Source organism: Primulina tabacum, chromosome 6, assembly GCF_025594145.1.
Source record: "Primulina tabacum isolate GXHZ01 chromosome 6, ASM2559414v2, whole genome shotgun sequence".
Lineage (NCBI taxonomy): Eukaryota > Viridiplantae > Streptophyta > Magnoliopsida > Lamiales > Gesneriaceae > Primulina > Primulina tabacum.
The window spans coordinates 29,394,198-29,406,983 of record NC_134555.1 but is presented as its reverse complement, the minus strand read 5'-3'; the positions used below and the strand labels follow the sequence as shown (position 1 = coordinate 29,406,983).

At 36.5% G+C, this 12,786-nt stretch overlaps 1 protein-coding gene across 1 annotated transcript; it reads left to right on the top strand.

Moving 5' to 3' along the window:
- The first annotated feature begins 554 nt into the window (after window positions 1-554).
- Window positions 555-2,183, top strand: LOC142548125 (uncharacterized). Its single transcript, XM_075656461.1, has 4 exons — window positions 555-653; window positions 746-1,066; window positions 1,143-1,355; window positions 2,056-2,183. The coding sequence occupies exons 1-4, from the start codon at window positions 603-605 to the stop codon at window positions 2,164-2,166; spliced, it is 696 nt and encodes a 231-aa protein (XP_075512576.1). The 5' UTR covers window positions 555-602; the 3' UTR covers window positions 2,167-2,183.
- The last annotated feature ends 10,603 nt before the right edge of the window (window positions 2,184-12,786 follow it).

Here is a 12,786-nt window from a genome sequence, read left to right as displayed (position 1 = left end):
TCAATTGAAGCAGATACTGTTTGTCAGTCTAGTGCGAATGATTATTCACATAATACTATGGAGTTATACGAGATATTGTTTTACTAGACTACTATTCTTTCAAAGTTCCCGTTTCTAGGTGTGATTGGGCAAATCATGAAACTGAAATCAAAATGAAAGATGGTTTTACACTGGTCAACTTACACCAAGGTCTAAGAACTTTTGAAGGCGATCCTTTCATTTTAGCATCACAAGCAAAACAAGTATTCTATTCTAGAGACAATGACGAATCAAACTGGTATGTGTTGCTGAAAGCGCCGCCTCGGGGTATGCATAACATGAATTTGCTTGAAGAGGAAGTCTATACATCATCAATACCTCTTGATGTGTCCACACTTGAGATTAACATTACTGAGAAAGAACCATATGCGAGAAATGAGTGTGAGGGAATTGATGTGACTGATCCGTGATTGAAATTTTCGGTTCTAGATTTTATAGTTAATTTAAAAGGTTCCATTACACTTTATTTACTGTTGCAATATATTTGTCTGTTTTTTTTATTTTCAGCGAATTATCTTCTTATATTACGTGTTTGATTATTTCTTCGTATATAGCATTAAAAAATGAGCAGATTGGGTCAAAAACGCAACAAGGTATCTGTAGATGAAGTTCAGGTGATATTTTATTTTTTTGTTAATTTATTATTATTTTAATTTTAATAAAGTCTCAAGTTTACATGATAATATGTCTTTGTGATATTTTGTAGGAAAATATAGCTAATAAGCTATCGAGAGGGGACTCCAACACTCTACCTAATTCATCAAAATATTTGCGTGATAAAGAGCTAATTGATGACGCCAAAACTAATAAGAAAAAAGGACGAGGTTCATCAAAGTTTAATTTGGTTAGTGGCCAACAACAGCCCAAAGATCTGGAACGTAATGAGTTTGGACAGGCAATTGGAGATAATTCGGTCAAATATGCCTCTTTTCTAGGTTGCATGGTAAAAGAATTTGTGCCATATACATTAGATCGATGGAATGACTTGAACGAGGAAATGAAGAATAAGATGTGGCGTTGTCTTCAGGTAATGTTTATCACTGTTTTTGTATTCCTATTTTATAACAAAATGTAGAAATATTTTTATGCTTCTTAATGTGTAGTTGAACTATAAAGTTGAGGAGTGGGAGAAACATTCAATCTTTCAAAAGTTAGGTAAATTGTGGCGTGATAGAAAATCCAAACTCCAAATACTTATACGAGAATTTCATGATGGTCGAGTGGCTTCACGAGATCTTTGTCTTTTGAAGCCCAAATTTATGGATCAAAACCAATGGGACTTGTTTGTAAAGAAGACACTATCACCAGCATTTCAAGTAAGTATCAATTCATTGTTATGGATTTCTTCACTTTTGGATACATGCATATAATTGTTATTATTTTTGGGCTTAAATTTAGTAATATATACAATTGGTTGATCAAGTAATTCACTTAATATGATTTGTTGTATGAAGTTATATATGGTGATTTATATGTATTTATAAATTGATGATTTTATAAACACTTTGGATGCTGCATGCATTTGAGTTTTGTAAGCAAAGTGCGATTTGTGGTTACTGTGTGGTTACTACATGGTTGGTGTATGAACAATTTACTAGAGGAAAGGATTTTGGATGATTTTTAGCTTTTGTGTGGCTGTCAGTAATTGACCCTTCACAGTGAGGGACTTCGACTGTTAGAAAGAGTAGAGGGAAAAAGTGATTATGCATAAAGATGTGATCAGGAAAATACTAAAACAACATACTTGCAAAAAACATTCCAGCATACTAAAATAACATACTTGCAAAAAATATTCCAGCATACTGGTTCATGCATAAAGATGTGATCAGCAAAAAACATTCCAGCATACCAATTCAATATATCAAAATAAACAAAAAAATGCAACCTAGATACCAATAGGCTTAAACTGAACCTTATCTACAGAGCCCGTGTGCCAAGTATTCTAGCGCTTTAATATTTAGCAATCATGTGACTAATCAATTATATATGAATATGTTATATGTTTTTTAATTTCAGGAAAAGAGTGAAAAATTTAAGGCAACGAGGGAAAAGCAAAGACACAACCACACAATGAGCAGGAGAGGTTATGCCCGTTTAGCTCACATTATGATAATTATTATTATTTGAAAAAACTTATGAAAAGTTCTTTTCAAAGTTTTCTTATTTTTAATTGTAATGATACATTTTTTTAATTATGTTCCTAATGAATTTTTCATATATTTCTATATGCCTCATACTCAATGTGGGGACCCGGACGCTAATTCAATTCTTAATCATCATTAGGATCAATTTATTAATTCAAGTAATTTGGGTCATAAAAAAATTTCTTTAATTGCGGAACGTAATGGAATCTAACTAAAATACAGAATTGTATAATTAAAATACAAGTCTTGTACAATCTACATTCAATAAAAACTAAGGTTTAACAACTAATTATCAAGTGTTCAAACCCTATCTTTAATCCAAGTCCGTAGTCTCCACTCTAATCATGATCTCTTTCTCTTCTTGTCTTGACCCTGATCCTGTCCAACCTGTTGTCATGCACACATAAAAACAAGACAACAGCCGGATAACTCCGATGAGAATTATATTCCCAATATAAATCATGTATACATGGCTTTCATATAAACAATATAAAAGCATGAAATAAACATTCATAACATATATCAAAATCAGAACATGAATCAAATATTCATCACATGTATTATAATCTTAAACATGAATTAATATCAAGGATAAATTATATTCTAAACATATATCATCATCAGAAACATAATTCCATATCAAGCAATAAATCACTCTCCGTGATTCTCAGAATCAGACTCAACTCAGTCCTAATCTAGGGATCCCGATCGGAATAAGAACATACACCCATCTACACTTCCGATAGGGGTGGTGGTATGTTCTTATTCACGGACTTTGGCTCTTTCCATATCGAACACCAGTAATAGAAGAAACTCCAATTCTATCCACTCCGATATAGCCAAACGTCCGGTGTCTTGACCTAACCGTCACAGACTTTAGCATTTTCACCAATATCCTATCCTGTGGCAATGTGCAATGTGCCAGTGACGATTTCATCACTATCCGGCACTACTGTCACAAGATTACTTATTCACAATTAGGCGTATCTGCTTAATGACTCAATACATAAATCAATAATTCAAAGGTATCAATCTCATACAATTGCAAATATCGATGCAATAAAGTAAAGTATGTGATTTTGGGAAACTCAAGTCAATCGGACTTGAGTTGTGCAATCCACATCAACATAAATTTATATCTTTGTCTTCGCGGTCTGACGAAGTCGAAGTCTCGAAGTTAAATCTGTCCATATCAATCTGAAATACAATATCGCATAGGCACAATCTCAATATGCAACTCAATTCAAAATCTATTCTGATCAATACTCAAATCAAACATAATCTGATCAATATCAAATCAAGATACAATCTAATCCATATCGACGATATCATGATATAATCTAAATCACTACTGAATCTGATCAATATCAATTTACTGATGTTTCGACGGTATAACAATACAGTCTCGATAACCCCGTCAATCTCAACATCACAGATATAATACCCGAATTCATAATCAATATCGGTACAACTTATAATCAATAACAATACAGTTCTAATATCGAATCTCAATCAAATCAACTGCGAAAATCATAACAAATACATACACAGTCTGTTCTTCAATCTGACTTCAATTATACGATGTCTACGATATCAAAAACACCATATATGATTCATATTCAATTCTGACAATATCATAATTTCAAATTGTATCTAAACGTAACAAAACAAACGTCCAGTTGTAGCCTGCGTCGATAGGAACTCGGTACTGAAGTCAGATTTCAAATCAGATGACCAGATCGTACATTAGAACTTGAGCTTTCCTGGCAGCTCGTTTCTCTTCCTTTCCCTGTTCTGAAAAATTTGAAGACTCTTGTATATATATATGTATACACGTTGCATGTAAGGGGCAAGTGGCACTTTTTCATTCTGCATGACTCGCGCATATGCGCGCCCAAGCCCCGCGCATATGCGCCGAGAGTTCTGTCCGAATATTTATCAGCTCGCACATATGCGCGTCCTCCATTCGCGCATATGCGCGAGACCTACTGTCTCGGCATTCTACCACTCACGCATATGCGTGACATCACCCCGCGCATGTGCGCCCAACTCTCTGCCTACCTCGCGCATGTGCGCTGCTCATTTCGCGCATGTGCGCGCAATGTTCTGTTATAGCTCCTTGGCTACTGGACACCTCGCGCATATGCGCTCCCTCAAGCCGCGTATATGCGCGGGGTCTTCTGCCCGTTCCGCGCATGTGTGCGCGCTAGGTCGCGCATGCGCGCGAATGGAACCTCCCTCGCACATACTTCGCGTCTTTCCCGGTCTAATCCATTCCGTCTATATTTACCTTAATTAATCCATAAATCATTTCAGATTAATCTCATATTACAGTCAATAAAATCTCGGGAATTACATTTCTCCCCCTCTAAGATACGATTTCGTCCTCGAAATCACAGACAATTCAATCAGATAAAGAAAGAAATATATAATAGAGGTTAATCAGAAAACTCATTACAATGAAACAATTCTGAAATCACAGTCTCACTTCAGATTTTGTTTCCCAAATAATTTATTCAGTATCATAACGACTCCATTGAACTTTCACAAACGGAATAGTCTTCATCCTGAAATATCTTTCTTTCACGAATCTCTGATTTCACTCTGGAATAATCATTCAAGAAGTATAATCTCATAATACCACTCGAAATAACTCCCACAGAATTAATCTCACAATACTGGCTATACAACATCCGTATATACCCATCAACAGCTCATAATAAATCAACATTAACATCTTCTATCAACTCTGATAATTCCAATCGAGGTTATATTCAATCTTCCAGCTTCAAATATCAACAGTCATCATCCGACGTTGATATATTCAATCTATTTATTCTGAGCTGTCTTAATTTTCTTCTAAATCAATTTCAATTTCTTTTTCATATCTCTGATTCCATCCTATCCAATTGAAAGGGATCGATTTTAGGTGACCGAAAGCGCAACGGAAGTTCAAAATATTGATTTTCAAGAGGAAAAATTTCGGCCACCTTGTACTAGTGTGTAGCAAATATAAAACACAAAAATGACATTCATAGTGTGTTTAGAAATGTACGTATCAATCACAAAGGATTGATGATGGTTCCAACTTAGTTGTCAAGCAACCAAGCTCTTCAATGGCAAGACAATCTTCAAGCTTCCCTTTGAGCCCACCTTGCTCAAATATTAAGCCCACCACCAACTAGCTAGAACCACTCTAATTTTGCACTAGAAAAATTAGAGCATTTTTCTTTGAGAAGTGTATTGTTTCCTTAACAATTGAAGAACAAGAATAATGGAGAAAAACAAGAGAAATTTCGGCCAAAATGCTCAAGGGAGGAAGAAGAATGAGTTTTCTTGGTGTTGTAAAAAGTTGAGTTAAGCATGTGCATGCCATGCCTTGGTTATACAAAACGTTGTCTCCCAACTCTTCACCTCCCCATGCACATTCTATTTGGACTTGTAACAATTACAAGGCCCATGGACTTTTATTTAAATATCTCAAACACATTTGAGACCATTTAAAGTTTACTTGATTTTACTCAAGGCCACTAGTTTAATAATTATTTCTAATTGGGATCTACAAGGTCTAATGATGTTTAATTAATTCAACACTTGAATTAATTTAATTATTTGGACTCTATTAGGCCCACTAGTGTTTAATTAATTCAACACTTGAATTAATTTAATTTAGTCCATAATAATGTTCATGAAAATCACAATTTTCAAATACATTACTCGTTTGGCCAACTTTTAATTTAGAAACACTTCCTCAAATTAAAAGTTATATTCTCCTTATAGAAGTCATACTTCTATTTTTATTAACGCTTATAAACTCCTTTATAAGCCGTTCAACACATTGAACTATTTTAACTTCTCAACGGGATCTAGAAAGCTAGCACTTGTGTGGCCCTCAATGGTTCATTGGTACAACTAGCCGTGAGTTCACATCTTCATGTGTTTCGGACTAAACATGTCCTTATACGAGCATACCTCAATTGCTCCATTCTTACTTATCAACTCCTTGATAATAAGAACGTCAGAACTCAAGTCTGATAGTACCCAACCAATCATGTTAAACGCCTAGCAGCATCGCTTACATGATTCCCTAGGTATCAAATGATAGTGCCTGCAAGAACCATTCAATTATGGTTAGCGTACAGTACGGTCCCTTCAACTCATATATCCCGACCGATTCGACAACCATTGGTATATCGAGAGTTGTCAATGAATCGATGCTATGTGTCATGTTGTAGTTGCATCGATGGTGTAATCTATGAAACCCCTTTCATAATTACCACCATACTCTGATCAGAGATTTCAACCTACATACACATGAGAACACATAGGATATCCATACCCGAAGGTAAGCGGTGAATCCCCGACTACAATGCATCGACTCCTATATGTTTCGACAGAACACCCAACCTTGCCACCTGATGACCCTATGAGAGTCGGTAAACAAGTCAAAGTGTAATTCTAGCACATAGAGTCTCAATGTTGTCCCGGGTCATAAGGACTAATGGTGTACAACCATAAACTAGGACTCTTCCACTCGATAAGTGAGAACCACTTGGAAAGTCCTTTATGGAGGGTTGTTCAGTGCACTCTACCAGGAGCACCTATCTGCATGCTCGGACATCACAATGTCCCATACCAATGAAACATGGTACTCACATCGCAGATACTAGTCTCGAACTCGAGCGGCCTATATCCTTCTTAGTGGCGGCTGAATCGACTAAGAACTGTTTAGAATATACAGTATTCCAAATATGAATTTCATGATACTCATCATATGAGCATCTCATATTCTTTCTACTATTTGTATATTCAAGGGCTTTATCTATGCAACTAGCATGGGTATTCAGATAAAGATGTGCCAATAATAATTTCAAATATTATTAAAATAAAGATTGTTTATATATAGAGTTTCATTGTTAACACTCGGCCAACACTTGACTCGACGGGCACCTACGCTAACACCAATCTCAGGTATCTCGGAGATATAATTCTCATACGAATAAAATCTGCAGTTCTCACTGTACAATGCCTTGAATGATGCTATCTCGATACTCATCTGATAGCTATCGTTATACGATAATTTACAAGTGACAATAAATCATGTCAATTAGTGCTAAAATCCAACACTACAGTTCCTGGATATCCTCCAGTATCAGGATAGTTGCTCCAATTATTTGTCGATCTATAGACGATAAGTGAAAGAGTTTATTGTATATTCTGCCAAAAGTACAAAATCAAACGAAAATCACATTCTGATATAATCAACTTTGGCATTCATTACCATCTGACCCCTTTTTCTGACATAAATCTCAGTCGTCTGGTCGTATCTGTACGTCATCCTGTACAACATCATATAAGCAGATTCAAGCAATCTGTTAATCATAATTATATCATAACACAATTTTATCCAGATTTCAGTAGTGTCGTCACACAATCCATAGAAATGTACTCTCATTTCTATTCAAGAATCGATAATCTATATAACCAACCTCCTGGTTTCTATTTTTCTGTCTTTATCTGTCGACGATGCATACATTTCAATACAAACTCTGCTACAACAGATCTCCTCTGTTTATATCAAAACTATCTTTTTGAATAATCATACATTTTCTGTCACCAGAATAAATATTGAATCGACTACCGTGCGCTTCTGACTATATCTGTCATTTCAGATTCGAAATATCCGGCACAAACAAATCGATTATTTACATATAATACAGTATTACCTACCTGATATTCTGATCGACACCCTGTTCTGATTATCGAAACCGCGTTCTGAACATTCTGATTAAACTTCTGGACTGCTTTAATTCGCGAGTTTAGCTCTGATTCGGCTTGAACTATATATACTCTCAACGGTTCCCAATAATCTGTATCACATCCTCGACGTTGTTTAGATCAACTGCTATATCATCTTCGGATGTAATGTCCCCCAACTAATATACTCTGTCTCAAATACTGTTTTAGAACAATACAATTCTCAAGCAATTTCATAACAACAGTCACATATACAATAATCTGTTAAACTCAGGCAAGAAAATAAAGAAGTTTCTAACATCGGTATCATTCTCAGCCACTGATCACTGCCTCAGCTGTGCTAATATCAATCGGTATACCATATTCGGATATCACATACTTGGAATACAATCTGTTTCAATTAGGATTTATATATGAAAAATTTCTGTATACAACAATTTCAATTCTCAGATCCTTCAATACAAGATATTCGATTTAGTCAGTCATATGCCACGAGTATATCACAAAATATCATAGATAAACGGCACAAAATCATCAGAATACCTCTGAATACCGGATTCATCAACCCATAATCAGAGAGGAAGTATTTTACAAAGAAACACACAATCAGATGTAACTTTCGGTCAGTAAATCCTCTAACTGATATTTCAATTCTTTCAAATCAATCAGTATCATTCTGTACGGACTTCTAAAATAAAACCAGTACCTGGTATCAAATCAAGGCGGGAATCACTCTCCCTGATATAAGGCAAATCCGGAATTTCATCTAGAAAGACTTTAGCATTTCTCCTGCTACTGACAAATCAGCTCATGGTATATTCATTTTCAGTAATCAACTGAATGCATAAGGAATAACTCCATTCCTTTCGATAATCATCGAATCCTGATTAATACGGAAATCAAAGGAATTCAAAATCGAAAATCCTTAACGTACATTATTCATTCTTCGGCCATTTCAAGTCCGAATCTTACCATCTCCTGGTAAGAATCTACAATAGCTCTGTACTTGTTCAATATATTCATATCAATAATGCTGCCAGAATCAGACAATACAAGTACAACATAATCTAACTCAATCTCATTCTCACTTCACTGCAGTATACGATATTTACAGAATTTACTGGTATCAATCTTTCCCCTAAAAGATAAGAAATAAATACTACATTATATACAGACCCAATAGAATAAAGCATATGTCAATGCAATTCACTCGGAAATCATATATAAGATGTACGAGAATCTCCCAATACATATGGGACAAAATCATAACAGAACAGATACCTGTCACTACATCATCAAGTGCATCCTGGAACTGTTCCTCGGTCACTACCACCAGACGCCTCTGCTCCCTGGAATCTTCGGGAACCTCTCTGTGGACATACTCTAGCAAAATGTCCATGCTATTTAGAGACATTGCATCTATCAGTCACTCCCTGGCATTGCTCCGTGGGATGTCTTCCTCCACAGGCTCTACAATACGCTCCGTATAACTCGGGCCAGAACCACTGGAGCTAGATGAACCGCTCGGTCCGCTCCCTAATTTCTTAAACCGTTCCTTTCGGGCTTTCAAATAGTCTTTCTTTTCACCACTACTACTACCAGTCTCGATTCTGGGAGGTAGTTGCTGTGGTCTCGGTGTTAGAAGAACATACGGAGCTTCCTTTTGTCTCATCAGAACTGTTTCTGCTCTTTTGGCTCTGTTCAGAGTATCAGCAAAATTATTCGATTGTTTCACATTTACCAACGTACGGATCTCCGGATTTAACCCCTGGATGAACTGATCAGACATAGCTGCATCATTTCTAGCCACGTGAGGGGCAAAACGTAGCAAAGTGAAGAACTGGGCCAAATACTCATCAATATTTAACTGACTCTGTCTCAGATCTGTAAACTCTGCACTTTTATCCTGTCAGTATGACAAGGGAAAGAATCTTTGATATAATTCAACTTTAAAAATTTTCCACGGAATCACTGAACTACGCTGTTCTAAGGCTTCTTTGGTTACCAGCCACCAACTCCTTGCAACTTCCCGTAACTGATGCCCAACTAATCTAACTCTACAATCATCTGTAAAACCAAAAAATTCAAAAAGCATTTCTATGTCCTCTAGCCAATTCTCACAATCCACTGGTGTCTCAGTACCCTTCAGAATCGGCGGTTGAGACGACTGAAATATCTTCAACTGTGTTTCCATCCGAGTTTCTATCTCATCCCTCTGATCAGTCGAAGTACTACCCCTTTCCGGAATTCTTCGAGAAGGTATATCTGATTACCACAAGAGTTAGTATCACATGAGATAAATCAATCTCAGTCCCTTTCTGATCAGCTTACCTTCTGATCAAGAATTGGTTCTGATTCATTTTCAAATCAGACATATTACCAAATCAACTAAGATATTCAGGTAACATGTATTTAAAAACAATAACACATAATATCATGCTAGCACACACAATGTAACTCAACATTATAATAAATCACATGCTAGCAATCACATGCAAAGAAAGAAAATTCATTCTACCCCGCTCACTAGCCTCTATCTTAATCTAAGGTAACCTAGAGTTCTGGACCTATTGCTCTGATACCACCTGTTGTGGGGACCCGGACGCTAATTCAATTCTTAATCATCATTAGGATCAATTTATTAATTCAAGTAATTTGGGTCATAAAAAAAATTTTCTTTAATTGCGGAACGTAATAGAATCTAACTAATATACAGATTTGTATAATTAAAATACAAGTCCTGTACAATCTACATTCAATAAAAACTAAGGTTTAACAACTAATTATCAAGTGTTCAAACCCTATCTTTAATCCAAGTCCGTAGTCTCCACTCTAATCATGATCTCTCTCTCTTCTTGTCTTGACCCTGATCCTGTTCCACCTGTTGTCATGCACACATACAAACAAGACAACAGCCGGATAACTCCGGTGAGAATTATATTCCCAGTATAAATCATGTAGACATGCCTTTCATATAAACAATATAAAAGCATGAAATAAACATTCATAACATGTATCAAAATCAGAACATTAATCAAATATTCATCACATGTATTATAATCCTAAACATGAATTAATATCAAGAATAAATTATATTCTAAACATATATCATCATCAGGAACATAATTCCATATCAAGCAATGAATCACTCTCCGTGATTCTCAGACTCAGACTCAACTCAGTCCTAATCTAGGGATCCCGATCGGAATAAGAACATACACCCATCTACACTCCCGATCGGGGTGGTGGTATGTTCTTATTCACGGACTTTGGCTCTTTCCATATCGAACACCAGTAATAGAAGAAACTCCAATTCTATCCACTCCGATATAGCCAAACGTCCGGTGTCTTGACCTAACCGTCACAGACTTTGGCATTTTCACCAATATCCTATCCTGTGACAATGTGCAATGTGCTAGTGACGATTCCATCACTATCCGGCACTAATGTCACAAGATTACTTATTCACAATTAGGCGTATCTGCTTAATGACTCAATACATAAATCAATAATTCAAAGGTATCAATCTCATACAATTGCAAATATCGATGCAATAAAGTAAAGTATGTGATTTTGGGAAACTCAAGTCAATCGGACTCGAGTTGTGCAATCCCACATCAACATAAATTTATATCTTTGTCTTCCCGGTCTGACGAAGTCGAAATCTCGAAGTTAAATCTGTCCATATCAATCTGAAATACAATATCGCATAGGCACAATCTCAATATGCAACTCAATTCAAAATCTATTCTTATCAATACTCAAATCAAACATAATATGATCAATATCGAATCAAGATACAATCTAATCCATAACGACGATATCATGATATAATCGAAATCACTACTGAATCTGATCAATATCAATTTACTGATGTTTCGACGGTATAACAATACAGTCTTGATAACCCCGTCAATCTTAACATCACAGATATAATACCCGAATTCATAATCAATATCGGTACAACTTATAATCAATAACAATACATTTCTGATATCGAATCTCAATAAAAGCAACTCCGAAAATCATAACAAATACATACACAGTCTATTCTTCAATCTGACTTCAATTATACGATGACTACGATATCAGAAACACCATATATGATTCATATTCAATTCTGACAATATCATAATTTCAAATTGTATCTAAACGTAACAAAACTTACGTCCAGTTGTAGCCTGCATCGATAGGAACTCGGTACTGAAGTCAGATTTCAAATCAGATGACCAGATCGTACATTAGAACATGAGCTTTCCTCGGCAGCTCGTTTCCCTTCATTTCCTTGTTCTGAAGAATTTGAAGACTCTTGTATATATATATACACACGTTGCATGTAAGGGGCAAGTGGCACTTTTTCATTCTGCATGACTCGCGCATATGCGCGCCCAAGCCACGCGCATATGCGCCGAGAGTTCTGTCTGAATATTTATCAGCTCGCGCATATGCGCGTCCTCCATTCGCGCATATGCGCGAGACCTACTGTCTCGGCATTCTACCACTCGCGCATATGCGCGACTTCACCCCGCGCATGTGCGCCCAACTCTCTGCCTACCTCGTGCATGTGCGCGGCTCACGTCGCGCATGTGCGCGCAATGTTCTATTATAGTTCCTTGGCTACTGGACACCTCGCGCATATGCGCGCCCTCACGCCGCGTATATGCGCGGGGTCTTCTGCCCGTTCCGCGCATTTGTGCGCACTAGGTCGCGCATGTGCGCGAATGGCACCTCCCTCGCACGTACTTCGCGTCTTTCCCGGTCTAATCCATTCCGTCTATATTTACCTTAATTAATCCATAAATCATTTCAGATTAATCTCAGATTACAGTCAATAAAATCCCGGGCA

Excerpts from the sequence above, each read along its gene's own strand:
- LOC142548125 (XM_075656461.1), top strand. The coding sequence starts at position 603 with ATGAGCAGATTGGGTCAAAAACGCAACAAGGTATCTGTAGATGAAGTT. Across the intron at positions 1,067-1,142 it reads AGATGTGGCGTTGTCTTCAG|TTGAACTATAAAGTTGAGGA; the intron begins GTAATGTTTATC and ends CTTAATGTGTAG. Across the intron at positions 1,356-2,055 it reads CACTATCACCAGCATTTCAA|GAAAAGAGTGAAAAATTTAA; the intron begins GTAAGTATCAAT and ends TTTTAATTTCAG.